This window comes from Gopherus flavomarginatus, chromosome 2 (genome assembly GCF_025201925.1).
Source record: "Gopherus flavomarginatus isolate rGopFla2 chromosome 2, rGopFla2.mat.asm, whole genome shotgun sequence".
In the NCBI taxonomy this organism is placed as follows: Eukaryota; Metazoa; Chordata; order Testudines; family Testudinidae; genus Gopherus; species Gopherus flavomarginatus.
This window is the reverse complement of record NC_066618.1, coordinates 51,984,213-52,010,435: the sequence shown is the minus strand read 5'-3', so window position 1 is coordinate 52,010,435 and position 26,223 is coordinate 51,984,213. Positions and strand designations below refer to the sequence as shown.

The window sequence follows — 26,223 nt, the reverse complement described above, 5'->3', positions numbered from 1 at the left end:
TCAGAGAGACAGACAAACCACAACTTTATTTTAAAACCAGCACAGGAGAAATAATAATAAGGATTAACAAGATTAAAATGTTGAAGACATTGCACTTCTTGTGCTGTACTGAAATGAGGGTGTTAAAATATAATGCATTTTCCTGAAAGCTTGAGCACTGACTACATGTGCTTATACTGTATTAGAATATACAAACATTCTTAACTTATATGATTTAAAGATATGAAGAGAATCATAAAGTAAGCTTCTAATTTCATGATGATAGGATTTGACAATTCAAAAATGAGAATACTTTTACATGAGGGAAAAATGACAGTAAGTAGTCATGCTGTTATTTATACTGGATATTCCAGAAAAAAAAAATCAATGAATTGTCACTACTATAGTGACAATAGTAGTGACAAAACAAAAATAAAATTCTTGACAGTCTAAAATCCAGATTCCTGTGAAACTGAAACCTAAATATTACATTGCCTGCACTATATCATCAGAACAATAACTTATGCATTAAGTTCAAATTTACATTTATTAATGGAGTATATTTCAGATTGGCAGAAACCAATCAAAACAAAGCGTACAAAATATAATTGGGTAGGTAGAAATAAATATTTCCTGCTAATAAGACAAAAATCTTTCCCCCTTCCAAGTAAGCCTTTGTACAAATAATCAAATATCAAGCACCTTTTACAAATTAGTTTAAAAATAAGACTACCAATTAGGTAACAATTTTAGGGTAGGGTAAAGTAATTAATGTATTAAAACAATAGGTTTAAATAAAAAAAAACAAACAAACAAAAACATAGTCCCTGGTGAGGCATCATATACTGTGATACAGCATGGCCAGAGGGCAGCAGGAGAGGGTTAGAAGGGAGCCTTATTCCCTGTAGAGCAGTGTTTCCCAAACTTGGGACGCCATTTGTACATCCCTCGGCCCGTGCCGCTTCCAGCAGCTCCCATTGGCCTGGAGCAGCAAACCGCGGCCAGTGGGAGCTGCGATCGGCCGAACCTGCAGACGCGGTAGGTAAACAAACTGGCCTGGCCCGCCAGGGGCTTTACCTACACAAGCGGCGTCCCAAGTTTAGGAAACAGTGCTCTAGAGGGAAGAAAGTTTGCTATAGATTAATTAAAGCACCTGAAGCCAGTCACCTGATAAAAAAACCCTGCTTCAATCACACAGGAGAAGGAGCTGAAGCAGAGTGGATTGGTGTTAGAGCAGAGAACAGTTTGGAGGGAAGCAGAGAAAAGTTTGGAGAAGCATTGCAGTGGGCTAAGACAACCAAGACCCTAGGTAAAGGGACACCTGGTTTGTGCAGAGGGAGGGCAGGAAGCCCCCACAAGAGGAAGGGCAGGAGAGGGAACCACTAGTTCAAGTGGTTTACCACTATCCCTCAGTTCCCTGGGCTGGGACCCGGAGTAGAGGGCAGGCCCAGGTCTCTCCCTCTCCACTCCCCTCCTCTAGGACTAGTGGGGCAGTTAATATCCCAGTTCAGGGGCAAGAAACAGCACCCTGACCCCCCTCTAGAAGAGAAAGTGTGAGACCCATCATAGTAGTGCCAGCAATTTGCCACACAACATAATTTACATTTGGCTTCTACTTTATTGCCAATACAGTGGAATACTGGTAACCAGTTGCATCTTACAGTATATTCTGTTTTTTGAAGACCAATTTTTCACAATACTGGCAATAAGATAACACTTTATTGCTAGTGTTCCATCTTCTAACATTTGGGGGGGGGGGGAGTTGAGTGACAGTAAGAGTGTTAAGTATCAATTTTTCTTCACCAGTTTAAAAAACAAAAACAAAAAAAAACACATACACACACACACCCAAATAAACTGATGTTATTGTCACATACCTTAAAGCAGTTTCTTCTAATTCTGTGTGAATTTTGTTGCTTATAAAAATCAAGGACAAACACACACTCACTAGAGCCAAGTATGATGTGGCCAGATGACACTCAGTGCTCCACTAATGAATTTTATTCCTGACTAGCAACAGGTTATGAAACTGTTCTTGACCAGAAACTTTAAAAATTGTGCAATTTTAAGAGGAGGGCCAATGTCCACTGGTAATTTGTAGCATAATTTGAATTGGTGCCTTTCACATTTCAACACATTTTACAAGAGCAGGTAAACCCTGATTTTCTAAACACTGAATATTCAAATCTCCATGTTATCTGAAATTTATATTGGTCCAGTAATCATAATTTGAATTGAATCTGATTAACTTTTACAAAACCTCAGTTTGTGTGCATCCAAAATATCATCAAGAACCCTTCATAAAAATCAGGATTTATTTGTATTCCATTTTGAAGTTGATATTCCTCTTTTTATTAAATGAAACAGTTTGAAGAACTTTGTTAGGAAAAAACTGAATCAAAAGTTTTACATTCAAACAGCAAGATATGTAGGTAAACTTGTATTGAAATAGTCTTAGTATTAACAAAATGTGAATACAGAAAAAAATTACATGAATGCAACTTTTCTTTCAAGAAAAATCTATAGCAGGAATTTAATGTTTTAATAGCTGGACTCCTGAAAGAATTTCAAAGAAAGAGTATCTTTTGTATATAATGAGCAGCGATGAATGAAAATAGAAAGCTACAGCATAACTCAGGGATTTGCTCAATAACAGTCTTCAATTATCTATTTTGAAAGCCCAGAAATCATATTAAAAACAGTATATAATACTGGCTCATTTCAGATGGCGAATTCATGGATTGTTCACTGTTACTCTGAATCATAGAATATCAGGGTTGGAAGTGACCTCAGGAGGTGCGGGAGGGGGTGGGGGGAAGGGGCGGCTTATGATAGAGTATATACAGCATACATAATGAATTAATATAGTAGCTACAAGAGAATACCCTGCTCTGAAAAAAATCTTACTGAATTTCAATAAAACCTGTGGAAGTATTTCTAAAAGGATCTGTTTCAACAACTGACTATAGTCCATATGGCACACTTAAAAAGGTTCATTCCAGCAACACCTGGCTCTGTGAAGCACATCTAAACTATTCACACGCCAAAACTGCTGATCCAACAGAATGATTTATTTTTCCACTGTAGGCGATTCATGAGTTACTTGTTTTGAGGTATGTATAGGCTGTGAAGGACATTTATTAGCCCCACATACTTAAACTTGGTTGTTTTATGGCTGAACAGTCTCTGCTGGGATGAGATTCCCTGTAGTATCCAACTGCATACATTTACATGAACACGCAGAAACTGGACACTCAGTATGGTCCCTGGATGAGAAAGAAAACACGGGATTATAAAATTGTAAAGGAACAGCTTTGTAATCTCAGTCCTGTATTTCCCAAAATGTAAATCTGTGCAGCAACACGATCAAAGAAATCAACAGTTGAACATAATTTTGAAATAATAATAAAACATACAGAATAAATCAGCAATAAGTTATCTGAAAGCAGAGGATCAATCCTTTTAACTACGAAAATATAGGCAGAAAGGACATAGGAGCTCAGAAAGTAAGTTTTATACTGTCAACTTGAAGTAGATAAAATTAAAACGACATTCTCCCCCTTGTCCTGTCTGTATCTTTGAAAATGCTCTCTCTAATACGTAAAATGGTGACACAGTCAAAGTTTAAATTCAAGACAGGGAGTCCAATATAGTGTGACAAACTGGGTTCAAATATCCCCAGCAGTAGGCACCAACTGCAGGGAGGTATAGCATGACATCTAGAGAGAGGAGACCCTAATTTAATAACATCCTACAGTTTAATGGGATAAAAGGCTACTTACTGTGCATGACACAGAATAGTTAATGGGCAACATGCCACATCTTGCAATAAATCACGAGGCAACCTAGAAACTAATCCTAGCTATGCTGCTAAACTGTCAAAATACAACTCCAATGAACCTGACATTTGACACCTGTCATCACAACACGAGAAAACAGAAAGGAATAAGTTTTTAACACAGTACACAAAATTTAAAAACAAGACAAAAAAACCTCAGGACTGTCAAAGTGAAATCACTATTTACATTTGGGAAATTAACACTCTCCCAGATGCTCAGCAATAGCTAACCCCTAGTACCATGACAAACAGCAGCCTTTTGTCCAGCTAGCAAGTTCTCCACTTTATCAGACTGCTTCCGTAGGCTGCCAGCTTCCCTTTCCATTGGACCACCCCTAACAATGGCTGTCCCCCACAGGAATTCTCCATTTCTTTGATCCCTATATCAGGAAACATCTCCCCTACATCTTTCCAAATAGAACCATCAAGCAATACCAATATACCAAGACAGTCTTGGAAAAGAGAAAGTTTGTTCACACTTACAGCTGTTTCTAGATATGGCATGGCTTTCAGCACAGTGGCACAGGGGTTAATTGGATAATTGGCCTTTACTGATTATAGTGTCTTGTAATCACACACAACTGTCTTGAATCTCAAGCAAATGCTCAGACTCTCCACTGTGGGATGACAGCAGAAATTTCGCTCTGCTGACATATACATTCCATGCAAAAGCTAGTGTTAATGCAATATTAAGACTTGGAAATCGAGGATTCAAAATCAGGAGATGCAGAGTTAAAGCTGAAATCTCAACCTTAAGTGTGGTTCACTTGTTTTACATAATACCAGACAAGTAAATACTATATTTAACAAACATGCAGCCAAGGAGGTATGTCCGATATGGCACATTAGATATAATTTATATGACAGGATACGTTTAATTTTGCCAGTTTACCTGAACCAGCTGAGCATGTGTCCAGCATGACCACCATGCCTGCAGTTGTGGCACCATGTAAACCAGTTGTTGAACTGGGCTAATTTCTTGTCCTTGCTAAGATCCACCTTTTCATCTGACTTTGATACTCCTATGGACAGGTAAGAAACTTTCAGTCAATATCTGTGCTATACTGGAGTATTAAAGAACTTAAAATTGAAATTAGGAGCTTGATTTGGAAGCAGAAATAAACTGATAACGGTAATTTTCATTTATTTTGCGGTGATAAATTAGTTAAGAAAATTATTTAAACCAATGAGTCTATCTTGAAAGCTTCAGCATTTTTCTTCAATATGGTATTTCTCATTTGAGCACAAATATTTTGAAATATTATAGATGTTTACACAGTGTTACCATGTGCATTTTCCATGACTTTTTGGTACTCCCAATACTACTGAGATCTTACATTCTGGCTTCTCAGTAGGTTTCAAACGAGAGTATTTGCAATACAGTTCTATTTTGAGATTTTATAAAATCACTACCTAAGAGACAATTAGCAAAATTAATAAACAGGAAAAAAATGTTAATATACCAGGACGGATAAAACTAATAGAATTATATTGCTAAGCTACTGTTTTAGCTCTTATTGGTCACAGTAATTTCTGCTTGCCTATTAATAGCTTCATTTCACACTATTTCTTTTGCAATAACTGCTACATTTTCTAATGTTACCTATTTCATTGCCAGGATTTCTCTTCTGCTTTGGAAGAGTGTTACTCCAGAACCACATAGTAACACATCAATAAGCTATAAATGGAAACGATTGTAATAAAGAAGTTTTAAAATGGACTGGTGAAACAGTTGGGAAAGGATGTGTGTATGTATGACAACACAATACTATATTCCATGTCTGTTATATCACAATACTGAACTATAAGCATGGTTGGTGAGAGAAAGCATCAACACAATTTGTTTAGAATTTAACCAGTAAGACTGAAGGCTGTTACAGCCATGAAATAAGCCTCATGACACCACAGCAGAGGACACATTAGTTTGCTAGTTAGCAATTAAATTTTTGCAACAGACATTATACATTGTACATATGGGGGAGCATCACAAGATGGCTGGCCCTTTCTGGGGAGTCAGGACCCAGTCTACCCATGACAGGCTTCTTTAAGGAGAACCAGTCAATCTGTAAGCAATTAATTGCCAAGAGGGTGTGGTTGGCGGCTAACTAATGAGCACCTGGACCTGGCAGGAGGCTACTAGAGCTCAGCTGGAGGAGGGTGCTCCTGGAGAGAGTAGCTCCTAGAGACTCTAGCAGGAGAACTGCTTGCCTGTTAACTTCTCTAAGGTGATAAGCGAAAGGACTGAGTAAAGAGGGGCCCAGCTGGGGAGAACCCAGCTCCAGGATGACAGTGGGGAATTCCTGACCTAGGGAGAGTGAACTTGTTTTGAAATACAACCTGGCAACAGGAAAGCTTGATTTAAGGAGAGTGAGCCATTTGAGCTATAAGTCTGCTCCAGGAAGAGTGTCTGTGGAGTCCTGAACTTGGGAGAAGACACTTGTCAATATTAACCACAGTACCAGCAGTAGGGTTGGACTAGAGGAACTAACAATGAGGTTTTTGTACTTTTTTTTTTTTTTAACAAAGTTAATGAGCCCCCACAACAAGGGATGGGGTAGGGTGAGTCTCAGTGAGTGATTGTATATCTGCAGGGCCAAAAGGGGGCATGATCAAGGACATATCCCTGTCATAGGGGAGAGGAGAAAGAGAGAATAAGTTTTACTATAATTACATTTTAGAAATAAAGTGCTTTGGTTTTATTTTATTTTTTTTTTAATAGTTTCAAGGCATGGATTAATCTTATTCATGTTTCATGTTGCAGTAAAATGTAAACAGTTGGCTATTACATGTACCGTAGAAAGTTTAAAGTAAGAAATGCATATTCTCTTGGATATATTTAATGGCTTTAACTTGCTGCATTGTCTTTGTTTTTCACCCTACACTCGTTGACAGATTTGTCAACAAGAAAGAAAAAGATACTATAATATTTACTAAAGTTGTATTTTTTACCTACTTTTCGTTTATAGCATGAAATTCTTAGCAATTCTATAGTATATTTCCATCTTGGGATCACTTTACAAACATCAAACTAATCCTAACAACCCTGTGAAGTACATAACTAAGTTTTATTCTCATTTTACTGAAGCAGAGAGATCAAGTCACTTGCTCAGGACCATAAAGGAAAACTGTATTAGAGTCAGGATTAGAAATCAGGAATTCTTAGTTCTTCCCTATCCTGTGTTCTGACTACACTTCTACCTCGATATAATGCAACCCGATATAACACAAATTCGGATTTACACTGCGGTAAAGCAGTGCTCCAGGGGGGCAGGGCTGCACACTCCAGCAGATCAAAGCAAGTTTGATACAATGCGGTTTCACCTATAACGCGTTAAGATTTTTTGGCTCCCGAGGACAGTGTTATATCAGGATAGAGGTGTACTAGACTTACACTTCTCTCACATATGACTGGGCTCCAGAAGACTGAAGTCTTGAGTCATAGGATTCATACATCTTCATGGGCAGTGGCAGCAATCAAAGAACAGTAGGGTGCGATGCAAGAAAGTACTTCATCTACTTGGGAGAGCCTACTCTCTAGTAGTGAGAGAGTAATCTCCATGTTCATAGAGGGAATTGGTATCTTACAGGGAAACAGTCAGGAACAATTTCCATACTATCAGGTATCAAACAATTGTAATCAGAGATCTCATCACTGAACCGGGTGGGATTTGAACCAGTGAATCTTTCACTCAATGAGAGAGGTATTTCAAAATAATAAGAGTAGAAAGAGATATTGCATTGCATTTGTGTCATGAAACATGGGCCGCTAATCATGCGCCTTTAAATAGTACAGCATTTTAAAGATTAAAAAGGAGTTTCTTAAAATTGTGCCATACCAGGGCAGCTGGAAACTGGAGTCCCCATATTTATTAGGCAAAGTGCACAGCGAGGAAGGGGTTTCCGACAACCAGGACAACTTGTAACCTTTGACTTGGTTGGTGAGCCACTTACTCCATATTGACTAAAACCTCGGCCTTGATGAGGTATGGCTGAACAGCTATAAGAGATTGATTTCCCACAGAAATTGCAACTCACAAATACCTGCAAAAACATAGACAAAAGCCAAAATTAATAATAGGAATGAGATACTTGCAACAGGGTACAACCAATAAATTCTAGTTACGTTCATGAATTGAGAAGTTTTTCCTTTGCTGATTTAAGATAAAAAGCTAAAATTTCATCCTGAATAGACAGTCGGCTACAAGCTACAGAATTTAAAAAAAAAACCACCACCTTAAGTCAAAAACAGCAATGTATTTGAATTGAAATATACATAGAAGGAGTGCCCATCTGAGGTTCTAAACAGTACATGAAGATTAACAGATTCAAGATTCTAAACTTTTGTGAGATACAAGGCTATAGGGCTCTATAGGACACTATTTTAAGGAAAGTATTGATTGTGTCTTTAGCCATGTAAGGCATTTTATACCTTACATGCACACAAAAAAAATTAAGGGCATTTTTTCATCAATATTTGTCATTGTGTGTGTCAGTATTTTCTTACAGTGAATGGGACAAGCGTGGAGCTCAACGCACTGCTGCAGTTGGAATGATTCTTTTTAGCAGGGGATGAAGGCACCTGCTTTCACCATAGAAAGTGCTGGAAATCAAAGTTGTTGAAAGGCCTGTTTCTACTCTTATAAAACGATTATATAAACACCTGCTAAAATACACTGAACAAAAATGAGCTTACTTTAATAAAAGACTTGAAAGCTTATTTCCACTGTTTTGTAAAGGGAAACTGGATTTTTTCAGTACTATTTTCCATCATCTAACAATCAAGATTGCAGCTTTTGTCAGACCACCGCCACCCTGACCACCGCCACCCTGCCCTGCCCTATGTACATTTAACAGGCTCTTGCAGCAACATTTTCAGCATGGCCTTAAGCCAGGCCTTCCTTTCTGCTGGTAGAGGCCAAGATGTGGCTAACAATGAGTATGTGCCTCATTTCTCTATGCATGTGTGACAGACTGACAATATCCTGAACAAATCTTATGAATTAAGTTAAACCTTACTGAATACCTTTGGGGTACATTGTATTAAAAAGGCAATTGTGTATGTGCTATTGTGGCAGTATGTACTCTCTCTTATAGGGAGGAGGGATGCTAACGCACTTCCTCTGTTATCAGCCCTTTGAAGCTACCCTCTGGAGAGGTATACATATAGTTCACACTCCATTTTTCAGGGACTAACAGAAAGACAGAAATTTTAGACAAATGGCCTTTTTTAAAATGCCTCACAACCTTCTTCCTCAGCAAATGGATAGGATCCCTGAGTCCAAGAAGGTCCCAAATCCTTTAGAAAGGGTTGGAAGGTCTGGACCTACCGAAGGCACATAAGGCTGTGCTAGGTCTGAGCGGACGCTGTGATGAACGTGTAAAAGGAAACCCTATGGATGAGGTGCTGAAGGACTAACTTTTTACCTTATTAAATGCTCACAAAAATATAATTCATGTTTACCTGCGCTAAAGGTTTTGAACTGGGATCCAGCTTACTCCTATGGATGTCAAATTCTGCTCGTTTATGCCAGAACCTCCAAGCATCCAACAAATTCCTGTAATTCTCAATCCAATATTGAACCCTTTCATCCTTAAGTACGTCGGATGGAGAACCCTAAAGCATGAAATAAACCACCAACATACAGAATACTAGGGATGTAAATTAATTTTTAACACGACAGGCGTCAGGGTCTGGGGTTGGGGTCTGCTGCCAATTTGTTTTAAACATTAACCACAATATATTAGTGCAGGGATCGGCAACCTTTCAGAAGTGGTGTGCAGAGTCTTCATTTATTCACTCTAATTTAAGGTTTCGTGTGCCAGTAACACAATTTAACATTTTTAGAAGGTCTCTTTCTATAAGTCTATAATATATAACTAAACTATTGTTGTATGTAAACTAAATAAAGGGTTAAAAATGTTTAAGAAGCTTCATTTAAAATTAATTTAAAATGCAGAGCTCCTAGGACCGGTGGCTAGGACCCAGGCAGTATGGGTGCCACTGAAAAATCAGCTCGCGTGCTGCCTTCAGCACATGTGCCATAGGTTGCCTACCCCTGTATTAGCGGTAATACTAATACTTATTGGTTAGTATTTAATATTTTACATCCCACAATACAAGTAACTTTTCTTCAGAAGGTTTCACATGATTTAATAAAAGATATCTGAAGCAACACAATGTAGTATGACTAAAGGAAACATTCAAGATTATCTATTAAATAAAAAAATTCACCAAACATGAGCTATAATACAATACTATGCTTTAGTACTGTTCAGAAACCCATGTATCTTATAATTGTACAACGCTTTGCTAGGAGCATGATTAGGGACGGCTCCAGGCACCAGCGCACCAAGCAATGACATGGTAAGAATCCAAGTTCTTCTGCCACCAGTTTCTGGGAAGTAAGGAAAGTACTGGGACATTTAATAGAGCACCATCCCGGGATCCTGCATGGGAACTCAATCAGTATCAGACTCTGGCTAGGTGTGCCCAGCCCAGCTAGTGGAAGGGGAAAGGAGTACTCCATGAGAACCTCTGCTTCTAAGGTGCCAAATGAAACACTGAAAGTAAAACTACATAGGCTCTACGTGGTATATCTCATTTGTTTAGTACATGTTAAGAAGTACTTTTTAGTTCACTCTATAAGATTACTATAGTGCTGAAGAATAATGGAGTAACCTGAAATTACTTCAGAGAGAAATACTAACCTGGAGCATACAATAGCTTGCTGTCTGGACATCCCCGGTTCTATCAACGTAACTTTCCATTAAGTCCACTCCATCTTTTGTCAGTCCTGTCAGAAGAATTCCTTCCAAGTTCCCAGCATCTTTCAGTTCATTTGTCAGCTTTTCAATGAATCTATTCAGCTACAAAAATAAAGGATTTCCACCTTCATGTTTTTCTCATGACCTTTTAATGTGATCAATTAGCACATGCTAACACTTCAACTTTTTGATTAATTTTCTCCCTAAGAGGTATCTGCTGGAATTTATGCAGAAAAATGAGTCTAAAATACAGAAACATCCACTTCACTGCATCAGAGTCAAAATCCTGGCAAACGTACTCAAGTTTCCTCACATGGTGGGAAAACAAAAGATGAACCACCATTTCAGTAATTTAAAAAATACCCTTTCCTACTGTCAAACAACCTATCTGACTTCTCTTAACCTAATCTGGAATATAAAACCACGATTTGAGGACTTCAATAACTCAGATATAGGTTAGGGATTTGTTACAGGAGTGGGTGGGTGAGATTCTGTGGCCTGTGTTGTGCAGGAAGCCAGACTAGATGATCCTAATGGTCCCTTCTGACCTTAAAGTCTACAAGAGTTTGCTGTTCTACCAGCACAAAACATGCTCTGAAGTCAAGTCTTAGAGATTAACACACATTCTCTTTGAAAGAGCTTCTTCACAATTAGACAACAATTTAATGAGCATTTAAACAGCAAAGAAAGAGTTTGTGCAGCTTAATCAGGTTAGTTTGTTACAGGCATGAAAAACTGTTTACCCAACTTTTCCCATGAAAACAGATTAAACAAATTTACATGCCTAGATAAGATCACTTATTGAAGGATGCTTAATTTTTGTTTGCTAACCTGACCATGGGTATGTGAGCCAGACAAAGGAGAAGGAAGGGCAACCAAGAGACAGATTGTGAAAACTTCCTCTACAGAGTTTGGTCCTGATCCAGCCATTGACATCATGCAAACAGAACTCTCTGTCAGCATGAAGCACCACTGAATTAAATGGGCAATCACCTATGCAGAATCAGTTGTGGATTAAGATCCTATAATTATAAGATTGCTAGTAAAGATACATCAGGGATTATAATGACTATCGCATTAACAGTATGTGTATCCTGTTAGAAATACATCTATTAATGTAGTAACATGCTATAAAAATAGTGAAAGTATTAATACTGACCCTAATTATCACAATTGGAAATCAGACTGAAGGTATAATCTGATTTTCAGATTATACAATAGTTAATTTATTCCTTTTTATTTTCAGGAAAGGAACACATTGTACTATTACGTCCATTATTCACACTTTTAGAATTTTCTATAAAAGGTTCTGCTTAAAAATACAGGATGGCATATCAGTTTATGCTCCTATTCAAAACACACACTCACCTGTGCATCATTGAGGAATTTACAAGCAAATGCCACTCTGTCTCGTACTGCTACCTTATTCTCATACTGTGAGGAAAGACAGACACATATGGCAATATAAAGCTCAAATTTCCAAATCACTCATTGCTTCCAAACAGAACAGTAGGCTTACTGTATAACTAATGCCATGAATTTCATTATGCACATGAATAAGAGGTGTCCTCGCATTGTGATATTAACTCTTTCAAGTACCAGGTACCTTTTTATGCTTAGTCACAAAACGATTACCAGGGGCAATCTACCAGAATGGCAAGAAAGTCTGACCCAACAAATTGCACTTCAGTCTATGAAAAGCTGGCAAGTTACAGTGCTGGTCCACAGTGCTTCCAGCATGTATACTGGAGAATACATCCAAGCAGCAGGGATACATGCAAGGTTAACTCACGCAACTAACTCAAAAAATGAATCACGACTAAAATTAATTGTGATTAATCGCAGTTTTAATCGCACTGTTCAATAGAATACCAATTGAAATTTAATAACCATTTTTGGATGTTTTTGCTTTATTTTCAAATACAGCAAAAAATACAAAGTGTACAATGCACACCTTATTTTTGAAATATTTGCACTGCAAGAAACAAAATAGTATTTTTCAATTCACCTCATACAAATACTGTAGTGCAATCTCTATCATGAAAGTTGAACTTACAAATGTAGAATTATGTACAAAATATAACTGCATTCAAAAACAAAAAGTCCACTCAGTCCTATTTCTTGTTCAGCCAATCGCTCAGACAAAAACAAGTTTGTTTACATTTTCAGGAGATAATGCCGTCTGCTCCTTGTTCACATCACCTGAAAGTGAGAACAGGCATTCCCATGGCACTGTTGTAGCTGGCGTCGCAAGATTTTTACATGCCAGATGCGCTAAATATTCATGTCCCTTCATGCTTCAAACCACCATTCCAGAGGACACGTGTCCATGCTGAGGACAAGTTCTGCTCGATAACAATCCAAAGTAGTGCGAACCAACATGTTTATTTTCATCATCACGAGTCAGATGCTACCAGCAGAAGGCTGATCTTCTTTTTTGGGGGGATTCACGTTCTGTAGTTCCCGCATTGGAGTGTTGCTCTTTTAAGACTTCTGAAAGCATGCTTCACATCTCTTCCCTCTCAGATTTTAGAAGGCACATCAGATTCTTAAACTTTGGGTCGAGTGCTGTAGCTATCTTTAGAAATCTCACATTGGTACCTTCTTTGCATTTTGTCACATCTGCAGCGAAAGCATTCTTAAAATGAAGATGTGTTGAGTCATCATCTGAGACTATTATAATAAGAAATATATGGCAGATAAAAATAGAGCAGGAGATATACTATTCTCCCTCCAAGGAGTTCAGTCACAAATTTAAAATTAACTTTTAAAAAAAAAACAAAGACGAGTGAGATCACCATGGAAGCATGTCCTCTGGAATGGTAGCTGAAGTATGAAAGGGCATAGGAATGTTCAGCATATCTGGCATCTAAATACCTTGCAATGCCAACTACAAAAGTCCCATACGAATGCCTCACGTTCAGGTGATATTGTTAGTAAGAAGCCAGCAGCATTAACTCCCCTAAATGTAAACAAACTTGTTTGTCTTAACAATTGGCTGAACGAGAAGTAGGACTGAGTGGACTTGTAGGCTCTGAAGTTTTACATTGTTTTGTTTTTGAGTGCAGTTATGGAACAGCAACAAAAATCTAGATTTTGTAAATTGCACTTTCATGATAAAGAGATTACATTATGGTACTTGTATGAGATGAATTGAAAAATACCAATAATCATTTTTAGTGCACATATTTGTAATATTTGTAATCAATTGGTATTCTATTGTATAACAGTGTGATTAAAACTGATTAATTGCAATTAATTTTTTTAATCACGAGTTAACTGCAATTAAAATCGACAGCCCTAATTAAAATAACACAGAATACAAAGTGTACAGTGCTCACTCTATTTTTATTACAAAGATTTTCACTGTAAAAATGATAAACAAAAGAAACAGTATTTTTCATCGGGAATCCCAACCTGTCTTTATTTTATTTTTTTTTATTTTAAGGTAAACTGGGGGGCGCGGGGGAAATTAGAATTAATTTTCAAGTATATCTGTTTTATTTAAAAAAAAAAAAGTACCACTTATTTATTATCCTTCTCTTTATCTTGTTGGCCCTGTTTGTGTTACCTCTTGTCAATCCCTTCTTAGACCCCTGTGACTGGTTTTTAGTGGATTATTTTATGAACTGCTAACCCTCCTTAGATTTCCTCTTATTCCCCCACATCCTGGAGAGTGCACATTTGCTGAAAGGGAGAACATTCATCTCAGCCTCACTTTAAATCATGACTGCTTTTCCTCACAATGTCTGGACAGCTATCCCTTTGATGCCAGTTAACACTGATCCTTACACTGGCCAGAACAGTTTCCATTGAGTGACGGCACTTTCTTGCCTCCCTTCCCCCAATCACTGAGGGACTAAATATGTTGCCTCTGCAATGGTTCAGCTACCTTGTGCTCTGGGGAAACAAGAAATGGCAAATGGGAATTGATCCTGGGGCTCCTACATAGGTAGGACCCTACCAAATTCATGCTCCATTTTGGTCAAATTGACGGTCATAAGATTTTTTTAAATAGTAAATTGCATGATTTTAGGTGTTACTGAGTGGATCATGACCCAAAAAGGAGTTGTAGGGGGTGGGGCTGCAAGTTAGCGTGCGCTGGGGAGTGGGGGGGGAAATAGTACTGCTACCTTTACTTCTGCGTTGCTGCTGGGGGCAGCACTGCCTTCGGACCTGAGTAGCTGGAGAGCGGTGGCTATTGGCCAGGAGCCCAGTGCTGGAGGCAGAGCTGCTGCCAGAAGCAGTGCAGAAGCAAGCATAGTTCTGTAAAATATTGCCATCCTTACTTCCGCACTGTTGCCTGCAGACTGGGTCTCTACTCCATCAGCAGCGGTCACTTTCCAGCTGCCTAGCTCTGAAGGCAGCAGCGCAGAAGTAAGGGTCGCATGGTATGGTACTGCCATCCTTACTTCTTTGCTGCTGGTGGGGCACTGCCTTCAGAGCTGGGCACCTGGCCAACAATTGCTGCTCTCTGGCTGTCCAGCTCTGAAGATAACGCAGAAGGAAGGGTGGCAATACCAGGACCCCTTCCCCACACACACTCACTCCCTTTTGGGTCAGGACCCCCAATTTGAGAAACGCTGGTCTCCCCCGTGAAATCTGTACAGTATAGGGTAAAAGCACACAAAAGACCAGATTTCACAGTTTGACACGCATTTTTCATGGCTGTGAATTTGGTATGGCCCTATGCATAGGATTACCCTATTCCACTATGCCAGTTGTTTTAAGAAATTTTGATTTGTTTTTCCAGAAGAGTAACAACCTTGCTTAGGCTATCTTTTAAATATTTTAAAAGATCAGTTTTTTAAATTTGCTAGAAAACAACAAAGAAGACAATTGAGTGAATTCGAATGCTCACTTAAGGGAAAACACGAAGGGAAATTTGATGAACTTCTCTGCTTTCTCAATTTGCTTTGCTTTCCCTTCCCTCCCCTTTTACCATCTTTTCACTCATTTGCTTCCCTACCTGCTTAAGTATTTTCTTTACATTGTCTTTTAGTGTTTGAAAAAGAGAAGATCCCAACTATAAATTTAAAGGGTTATTCATGTAATTTTGTATAGTTTTACAGTAAGTTTACAATTAAAGAAAAAATCCTAAATTAACTCTTAAAAGTTTTATTATGAAGAGAACTTTGACATTTTTAGCTAGAATTTTATTCCATCTTTTATGGATTCATGAATACCATAGGATTTTTTAAAGGAAATATTCATAAGAAGACAGTGAGCATCAGGAGGAAGTAAACAAGAATACATTCTATTTAGAATTAAATTCAAAGAATTCATGTATAGGCCTCTGTATACAGTTAAAGGAGGGTTAGTGTGACAAAAAATTGCTTACCAAAACTCCATCATACGAACCAGATTCACTTGTCAGAAAAGCAAACATGGCACACAAGTAGGGGTTGTTTAGTTGTAATCTCAGAGTGCTGCACATTTCTCTCCAAAGGGAGTTCTTCTCATCTGTATATCCTGATAAAGCCATTGCTACTACATTGAGGTTCAGATCACCTGATTAACAAAAACCACCAAGTATAGGGATAAAAAATCAGAAGCGCTTGTCCAATAATCTGAAATAGCCCACATATGCTGACATTCAGACATATTTTCCTCGCTCCCTGCATCACTAAACATTAAAAACTAATGAAAAGCAATCTATTTAAATAATATAAAACAAATACCTTCATAAAAGAAAAAAAGACTGATCTTGTGTATTGGACTAGATATCAGCATTTCTAGGGTTCTAGTGGGTGTATTTTGTACAGGGCATGAGATCATCCCTTGCTCTTTCAAGAGATTAAGACCAATAATGCATTAAAGAAAGGAGTGACAGATCAGAATTTGTTAAATTCTCTAACATGGGGCCCAATCCAACCCTCACTGAATTAAGTGCATCAAGGGTGGGTGTTCATTTGCTGCCATTAATGCCCTGATGGGGTTTCTATGCAAGGGAAAACTGATCTAGCAACAGTAAGGCAAGTTATCTGCAACCAAAAAAAAATAAAAAAATTGGAAGGTACAAAAATATACCTTTTCCAGAAGAAGCTCCTTTATTTAGGATCTGTATTGCTCGCCGTATGTCCAAGTTGAAAAGTGCCACAGCAGCAGCTCTCTCCCAGTCTCCTTCTTGTTCCAAAGAATTTAGAAAGGGTTCCACATCTAGATCCATTCCCTTCTTTATCCACCCACAGAGCTGCAACGCCAATGACCTCTCCTCACTTAGATACTGAATAATATCTGCCTGCCTATCGGACCCACTCCTTCTATGTCTCAGACTCTCTGTTGTTCCTAAGAAGAAACAAAATTTAAATTGACAGACAATTTGCAACATTTTAATTTCAAGCTTCACTGAAAACAAAGTTAGTTTACAAAAGAACATTTACTAAACTTTTGTTTTAGCATTAGTATAGAATAGAATTTGCTGTAAATACATGACTTCTTAGTATGTACATCAAACTGATACTTATTTCCAGTCAAGTCTTCTTACCAACACAACATTCTGGAAACTCTTCATTGCTCCTATGAACTTTGTAACAAGATTCAGATTTGAAAAAGCAAAAATTGAGCTTAAAAAGGAAAGAGGTGACAGAACAGCACATGCTTCTGTTATTACTAGTATTCTATTGTTCATTATTTCTCTCAGCAGCCAAACACGTTCCAGGTGCTTCCCAGAATAAAAAGACATGATTCTTTCTTCAAGGCGCTTAGCCACACATTCTATAAGTTCCTTGAAGCAAGACCGATATAAGTGAAACATCTTTTTATTCAGCTAAGCAAGCACATGGCATGCACATATACACACCCACATCCCTCTCTCTCTCTTTCGCACACACGGAGGACTTACTCAGTACTTTGGTTTACATCACTGATTATATTATTCTGACATATACAAAGAAGTAACCAGTACAAAGTCTATTTGACTGCTGCTGCATTCTTAGTCAGAAAAAAAACAAACAAAACCCTATATTGTCAAATGGTTACAGAAAAAGAATGAATCATTTTCAAGCTTTTACATAACATCAGGAAAAGCAATGTTTGAAATAAATCTTCATGACCTTTCAAGTAAGTTGAAACCCATCTTGCTCTACGTTAACGGACTTTCAAAGCACACCAGAAATTCTGGGTGCTATTGCAAGAAAAATTATGTTTCATTTCAAATTACCGTATATACTCGTTCATAAGCCAAATATTTTTAGTAAAAAAGGGAAGCACCAGAGACAGAGGTCGGCTTATGAACGGGTATAGAGAGGGAGAGGTGGGACACAGCCCCTCCCCGCAACAGAGGGAGCAAGGAGAGGCAGCACAGCCAGAAGGGAAGAGGCGGGACCAGAGTCTCTCCACTTCTGGCCAGGCAGCTCTCCCCCAAAGCAGCTGCAGCTCCATGGCTGTCCGGCCCGGCCCACCAGATCAGGCTCCGCTGCCTGGCCCGGCCCGCCAGATCAGGCTCTGGCCAGGTCAGAGACATCCTCTGAGAGGCAGAGACATAGAATATCAGGGTTGGAAGGGGCCTCAGGAGGTCATCTAGTCCAACCCCCTGCTCAAAGCAGGACCAATCCCCAGACAGATTTTTGCCCCCGATCCCTAAATGGATTGAACTCAAAACCCTGGCCAACGCTCAAACCACTGAGCTATCCCTCTGCCCCAGCCCTCCCCAGATAAGGTGGGAAGGGATGGGATGGGATGGGGAAGAGTGTGGGGGTCCCAGGCTGGGGGGGGGTCATGTGCAGGGTGGTCACAGGGGTTACTCCTTTGACCCCCAGCTTCTCCCCCACAAAAAGATTTCCCTACCAGTTGCTGTCCCAGCCTGTCAGGGTAAGCAGCTGGCATGCCCGAGACACTTTGTTTACTTAGGTTGACCTCTGTGCCTGCAGACCCTTGAGGTAAACAAACCATCTCAGCCCACCAGCACCTTATCCTGATGGCCCAGGAGCTAAAGTTTGCTGACCCCTGAATTACAGGGTTGGCTTATGAACGGGTTATTGAAAATTTTCATTTTTGCTTATGCATCTTGGGGGTGTCAGCTTATAAACAAGCTGGTTTATGATCGAGCATATACAGCATTTATCTAAGAGCCAAATTAGAAACTAATGTTTACTTGTGCTTCTGCATATTTATTTTTTTCCATATACTGTAACGTCTGTTCTAACAAGTTAACAATTTTGTATGACAAAAAGCATACCAGTCTCCACAAAGTTTTTGTAAACATGCTACAGTATAATTATTAAAGTAGTAATGTTCTTACCCAAAGATGACTTCACAATTGATTTAATGCCTGCATAAACTAAGGACCCTTTGTTTCCTGTAAGCTTCTGATCCATATCTTCAGTATATTGTTTCATAAGTATTCACATGTATAGGAAACATGAAAAAGCCTTAATGTTTAATTACAGGAGAAAGACCCCATTCTTACAAATATGCTTCTATTCAAGTAGTCTTACGTACCAGCCTCTCCACAATAGGATGGTCACCTGCAGAGCACCATACTAATGGAACATTGTAAGCAAAATGTATTAACATTTTAATAAATTAACAAAAGAAAACAGTACGACTGCATAGATGTCAAAGAAGATTTCCTTACTTGCTAATTTGTTTATGGGTTGGCTGGTTCCAGCTCACTCACTAGGATTCTGAATAGCACCCCCCCCAATAAAATGAAGGGAGATACAGTCTACATCAGCAAAAATCTAAAGGGCTAAACTTAGAGAAAGGGTGAATGGAGAAATGTCAAGTCTCCAACAAGAAACTTAATGGATTATCCCCTTAAGTGCCTATCCAGCATCCAAAAGTGTCAGAGACCTCAACATTTAGCACTTATTACTGAGTAAGTCCATGTGTAGACACTCCTATTCCAAAAGTGCCCTGTTCCTGTTTATCTTAACCCACTTTCAAAGTGGATGTAGCTAAACAGAAAGAAGGCATATTCTGGAAGAGCTGTTTCTGAATAACTGTATGTATAGAGTATCAGAGGGGTAGCCGTGTTAGTCTGGATCTGTAAAAGCAGCAAAGAGTCCTGTGGCACTTTATAGACTAACAGACGTATTGGAGCATGAGCTTTCGTGGGTGAATACCGAAGAATGCATCCGACGAAGTGGGTATTCACCCACGAAAGCTCATGCTCCGATACGTCTGTTAGTCTATAAAGTGCCACAGGATTCTTTGCTGCTTGTATGTATAGACAAGTCCATAGCCGGTAAATATTAGTGCTTAGCTACATGGGAAAATTTACAGGTATAATTATACTTGTATAACTATGCTGGTAAATTTTCCCATTTAGACAAGCCCTTAGTGAAAGTGTACAGGGAGCAAAAGGTGACTGCTTTTTACAGTTTGTCCACAAATGTGTGTTGCTTTTCACACAAATGGTAGCCAAGGATATAGCATGGAATGGACCCAGTTTCCACTAGGCAGGGGGGTACTTCTACATTCTGAAATATTTAACTGCCTCCAGGTTTGGAACTATTCAGGTAGATGAGTCCTATGCAATAATGCATGAAAATAAACATTTAGCACTTGCATACTTTTAATCTTCAAAGTGCTTTACAAACATTAGTTAGTCCTTACAATACACTCTGAAGAGTAGATATTTCACTTGTAAAAATGAAACATTTCCTAAAAATAAAGTTCCAAAAAAAAAAAAAAAAAAAAAAAAAAAAAAGAAGAAGAAGAGAGACCATATTTAATTTAATTTAAATGAAATATAAGCACTACCCTGATCATGCAAATAGGTACTTGATTGCCTCTGTAACTATATTTTGAAGTGTCGTGGGGAGATGAAGACATAAACACGTCTGGAAAGAAAACTACTAGGACAATATATTTTTTCCTCCATTATTTTTTCCTCTGGGATTTGGAAAAGTAGAATTTCAATTCCTATGTTTAATATTCAGAAAGTATGTGCAATATCTTGCACTGTTTACATTATAAGCTCTTTACCCATTCAGTGTGAAATATAAATTGTTTATAGAGACTGATCTGCATACAAGGTTCCTTTACAACTTCCCTTATTTTACATGTTAAAGGATATAGTGCAGAGTGTACCAAAGCGACTTCAGCTGAGAATCTTCATTTCCAGCTAGAAGATGGTTTCTCCAGACCTGTTCAGTATCAAGGCCATACCTGGATAAAGCCCTGAGACGCATTTTGGTGGCTATGTCTTTTTCTAAGGAACTAGTCTTTCCTTCCTCTGTGCATTCGTACAAGTGTCGGCCACAAGCCCACATAAGAGATGTAACTGGACTCCATGCCAGAGAAATCCTTTCAAAAACTGTGAAGTCAGACATTGTTCTGTTGGGAGTCACAACTACCATTCGATTTTGACTTGTGGGATGCCATGCAAAGGAAGCAATATAATTGTCACATGGTTGCACACTTCGTTCAATTATTGTAGGTTCAGTTTCATCTCCAATAGGTGTGGGAGTATGCTGCATATCATACAATCTAATAATATTACTATCCCTAGTTAAAGTAGCTAGCAGTCCAGTTCTTGTTGGACACCAAGCTACTTTTGTTAGGGGCTTTGGTTGCTCTGTTAGGGTTAAAACAGGCTTTTCAAATTTTCTGAGATCCCATATGGCAACCTGACCTTCATAGAAGGAAGCCACACGATCATGGAAGTATGGGTCTACTGTCACTCCCTGAACTGCCTTGGTATTTACAAACATTTTTTGGCTTGTATTTCTAAGGTCAAAGATAGCCAAGTTTCGGTGCATTCCAGCTAAAAGAAGTTTCTGGTCCCGTGGAAGCCAGCAAAGAGAAAGACAAGCATCATTCTGTCCTAATTCATAAAGCGGCTTCGTCACTACCAGCCCAGCTTCAGTATCTCCAGCTGAAAGTCTCACTTTCTCTGTGGCAACTGCACTCTCTGGAGTGTATTTGCTACTTATATCCCAGATCAATACTGAAAAGTCAGCCCGATGTTTATCCAGGCCAGCAGCAAGCCAATTGCTGTCCAATGGATTCCACGCTAAGGTATTACATTGCCGTGCATGTTTTGGAACAAATTCTTTTCCTATCAGCTCTTTGGACTTTGAGTTGTGATCCTGGCCCAGACTGGTAAGGACAACTCGACCGTTTGCTTGTCCGACGGCTAGCAGACATTCAGGATCATATTTTGGATACCAAGCCACACATTTCATGTATGGCGTGTCTGAATTTATTGACAATAACGTAGCTGTAGTTTCTTCTGATAATCGCAAGGATCCTGCTTTGAGTTCTGAACTGACAGCAGACTCAATGTGATAGAGGCTCAATTCTGAGTCACATACAACAAATCTATCAACATGGTGTGGAGCCCAGAGAATATCAGGTTTGGAGCCACTCATGTTGCAATTACAGATCAATGCAAGTGATCTAAAATTCTGTAGGAAGACTCAGGTGATGTCCATCCATATGGAAACTGTTAAGAAAGGAATTGTAATGGTTTTAATGAACACATTTTTATATTCGTTCTTTAGCTGCCTAACTCATCTTTAAATTAAAACTAGGACTAGGTCCTGAGTTATTTCTAAGGCAAACAAACATTCAAGCATTGTATATACTTAAGCTGAGATTGTAAAATTCTCCCCCATCACCCCAAGGTTCCATTCTCAACCCTCTTCTGTGTGTTATTGATGTAATAGGGGTGAAAACATTATCTACTGAGAAAAAACATCCAGCTAGTCTTCTCTGAACTGAAAACAGAGTTTTCCATATGTATGAATCCCTGTGAATATTACTCTTTTATTATACTACCATGAGTATTGAAGTATCTCAGACTTTAGTTCATCTCATGTGCAATATGAAAAAACTCTGTCAAAGCACAAATGTCTTCTTTGTGGCACGAAAAAGACTTAAAAGAAACCAACTCATATACAGGCTAAAGTATTAGGCGCACATACACATATTTTGATCTTGTCAAAGGCACTTACAAAACTCTTAAGCAGCTCGTTTCTTTCCCTTTTGCTGATTGTGTTGCAATACAGAGTTTCAGTGAGGTTTTTAACACAGAACTGGATTTTAACTCAAACATTAATTCCCACCTACTATTACTCTGCTACAAAGAACCTTCACACGTTAGTGGGAGGATTTTTTTGTAGCTTTCCCTCCTCGGGGACACTCGTTGTGTGTATCATTTTGAGGAAATCTGCCTTCCCCCAGAGCAACGTGCGCATGTCTGGAAACCCACCCTGCGGGGCGCCGCGGGGAAGGCTCAGGCCCGCTCCGCTCCTTCACCGCGTACCTGCCTCAATCGCTCTCCCGAACCGAACACGACACTGCCACCAGCGCCTTCGCTTCCGGCCTCGGTCTCCGAGCAGCCCCCACACAAGGACCACAACCGCCCTCCATCTTCTACGCAGTCAGCAGCGCCGTTTGCCTACGTCACCAGGGCGTCGGTAACGGGTATTGTCACGTTCGATTGGCGGCCTGAGAGGAAGCCCCGCCCCGAGGCCGCCCCCGTTGCCAGGGCGACTGCTGGGCTCGTCGGAGAGTGGAAGTGCTGGTTTCCCGCCGCTGGAGGGGTTCTGTGGCCTATCGCGGAGGGCGGGGCCGCGGCGCGAGCCTCGGGACCGCTCCACATGGGGGATGTGCACGAAGGGCCGCGCCCGCATCGCCACCAGCCGCTTAGCTCAGCACCTCGGGAAGCCCGTTTGCTAGTTGGGAAAAAACCCATTTAGTTGTTGGTTGGAAATGTTAGTTGACATTGAAGCATGAATGCACACTTTAAAAGCACATGTCTGATAAAATACTTGTATCGGAAAAAGCATAGTAGTTCTGGAAATGAAAAGTGTGAACGAAGACTGGCTTCTTCACACAGCTGCATTTGTTATGACAAGGGCACATTCGATTCGACAATGTTGGTTTGCCTAATAATTTCAAATCATGATTTATAAACATCAAATCATCATTTATAAACAGTAAATCATCAAATTCAAAGCTGATGTTTATTGGTGTTTCTGATGTTTCAGATCTGGGGCTGAGAGATAGCACCAAATTGCCTTGCTAGTGAAAACATACAAAACTTGCTTACAGCAACCAAGCAGCCACAGTAAGTTTAACTCCTCTTTTTTATTGAAACAATAAGGAGTCCAATGGCACCTTACAAACTAGCAGATTTATTTAGGCATAAGCTTTCATGGGTAAAAAAATGCATGGAGTGAAAGTTATAGATACAGGCATTATAATGACACACGAAGAGAAGGGAGTTACCTAACAAGTGGAGATCCAGTGTTGACAGGGCCAATTCAGTCAGGGTGGATGTGGTCCACTCCCAAAAATAGATGAGGAAGTTTCAATTCCAGGAGAAGCAAAGATGCTTCTGTAATGAGCCAGCCACCCCTAGTCCCTATTCATGCCCAAATTAATGGTGTTAAATTTGCAAATGAATATTAGTTCTGTTTCTCTTTGAAGTCTGTTTCTGAAGTCTTTTTGTTCAAAAATAGTGACTTTTAAATCTGTTATAAAATTGCCAGGGAGATTGAAAGTGTTCACTTACTGGCTTTTGTATGTTACCATTCCTAATGTCCTATTTATGTCTTTTTTTATTGATATGTCATGAAAGTTTATACATCTATAGAAGGAATTAAAGTACTTTCTCATTCTTGGGACAACTTGATTTAGCATATATTAGTGAATTTGCTCCAGAATGCTAGATTCATGTCTGGAAAACTTATGTAAATATCCATTTCCTAGTCGGACAAGATTTTTAAAATGCATTCAAGTATCAGAGGGGTAGCCGTGTTAGTCTGGATCTGTAAAAGCAGCAAAGAATCCTGTGGCACCTTATAGACTAACAGACGTTTTGGAGCATGAGCTTTCGTGGGTGAACACCTACTTCTTCAGATGCATGTGGTGGAAATTTCCAGGGGCAGGTATGTCATAAACAGATAGCTAAGGGTTAATGTCTCTTTCACCTGAGGCACCTGACCAGAGGACCAATCAGGAAGCCGGATTTTTTCAACTCTGGTTGGAGGGAAGTTTGTGTCTGAGTCTTTGTCTGTCTGCCTGCTTTCTCTGAGCTTTGGAGAAGCAGTTTCTACTTTCTAGTCTTCTGTTTCTAAGTTTAAGGACAAAGAGATCAGATAGTAAGTTATATGGTTTCTTTTCTTTGGTATTTGCATGAATATAAGTGCTGGAGTGCTTTGATTTGTATTCTTTTGAATAAGGCTGTTTATTCAATATTCTTTTAAGCAATCGACCCTGTATTGTATCATCTTAATACAGAGAGAACATGTGTATGTATTTTTCTTTCTTTTTATATAAAGCTTTCTTTTAAGACCTGTTGGAGTTTTTCTTTACTTCAGGAAAATTGAGTCTGTACTCACCAGGGAATTGGTGGGAGGAAGAAATCGGGGAGATCTGTGTGTTGGATTTGCTAGCCTGATTTTGCATTCCCTCTGGGGGAATAGGAAAGTACCTTTTGTTTCCAGGATTGGGAACAGAGAGGGGGAATCACTCTGTTTGGATTCACAGAGCTTGTGTCTGTGTATCTCTCCAGGAGCACCTGGAGGGGGGAAGGGAAAAAGGATTATTTCCCTCTGTTTTGAGACTCAAGGGATTTGGGTCTTGGGGTCCCCAGGGAAGGTTTTTCAGGGGGACCAGAGTGCCCCAAAACACTCTAATTTTTTGGGTGGTGGCAGCAGGTACCAGGTCCAAGCTGGTAACTAAGCTTGGAGGTTTTCATGCTAACCCCCATATTTTGGACGCTAAGGTCCAAATCTGGGACTAAGGTTATGATATGGTGTAGCAGCGGGTGGGATATAGACAGAATCCAGAAGCCAGTAGGAATATTATATTTTTCTCTTCTCTGCTAAGGGCTTTTTAGCAGAGAGAAACAGTTGGTTTTAAAAGGGAACCAGAGAGAATTTTTTTTTCTGCTCTCTCTGGCAGTTTGTGGCTTGCATGTTAAGCAAGAAGCCATTACCAGACTGTTAAGGGTCTTTTGTCACACAATAGCACTCCCATTGAGAGTCATTACCAGCACTATATAAATGCAAATAAAGTGGTTTTTCAGGTTTACTTAACATTGAAAATTAGCTAAAGGCACTGTTGCTAGGCAGACTTCAGGAGGCAACAGAGAACCTGCAGTTCAGAAGATAAACACCGGAGGGCACCCCAACACAAGAAAACAGGAACCATGACTTCTAAGGCAAAAATTGAGGCCGAAGAACAAATCAAAGAAGCTGAACACAGGCGAGAGATGGAGATGAAAGAAAAGGAAGAAAGCATGAAACTGGCAGCCTTCCAAAGAGAACAGGCAGCCCAAGAGGCAGCACACAAAAGAAAACTAGAAGAAGAAGAGGTGGCCTACCGAAGGAAACAAGCAGAAGAAGAGTTGGCCCACCGCCGAGAAATGGAAAAACAACAAAAAGAGAATGAAGAAAAGGTCTTTGAGCGCATCAGGCAGGCCGGACTAACTGTTAAGGCCAAAAAGTGTCAAATAGGCCAAAACAGAGTGACTTACCTGGGGCACCAGGTGGGTCGAGGAACCATAAACCCCCTACAGGCCAAGGTGGATGCTATCCAAAAGTGGCCTGTCCCAAGGTCAAAGAAACAGGTCCAATCCTTCTTAGGCTTGGCCGGATACTACAGGCGATTTGTTCCACACTACAGCCAAATCGCTGCCCCACTGACCGACCTGACCAAAAAGACCCAGCCAAATGCAG

At 39.5% G+C, this 26,223-nt stretch overlaps 1 protein-coding gene across 6 annotated transcripts; it reads right to left on the bottom strand.

Annotated features, from left to right (window-relative positions):
- Window positions 1-22,928, bottom strand: MIOS (meiosis regulator for oocyte development). Of its 6 annotated transcripts, none has more exons than XM_050941697.1 (11): window positions 22,746-22,928; window positions 20,607-21,977; window positions 18,825-18,923; window positions 16,613-16,870; window positions 15,924-16,093; window positions 11,951-12,016; window positions 10,526-10,684; window positions 9,279-9,431; window positions 7,654-7,858; window positions 4,710-4,839; window positions 1-3,245 (listed from the first exon to the last, which is right to left on the bottom strand). In XM_050941697.1, the coding sequence occupies exons 2-11, from the start codon at window positions 21,901-21,903 to the stop codon at window positions 3,149-3,151; spliced, it is 2,634 nt and encodes an 877-aa protein (XP_050797654.1). In that variant the 5' UTR covers window positions 21,904-21,977; window positions 22,746-22,928; the 3' UTR covers window positions 1-3,148. The 6 variants fall into 6 exon arrangements, 5 of the variants coding, with proteins under 5 accessions (XP_050797654.1, XP_050797655.1, XP_050797656.1 ...); XM_050941698.1 differs by having other exon boundaries at window positions 22,800-22,928; XM_050941699.1 differs by lacking the exon at window positions 22,746-22,928 and adding an exon at window positions 22,489-22,733.
- Window positions 22,929-26,223: the final 3,295 nt, after the last annotated feature.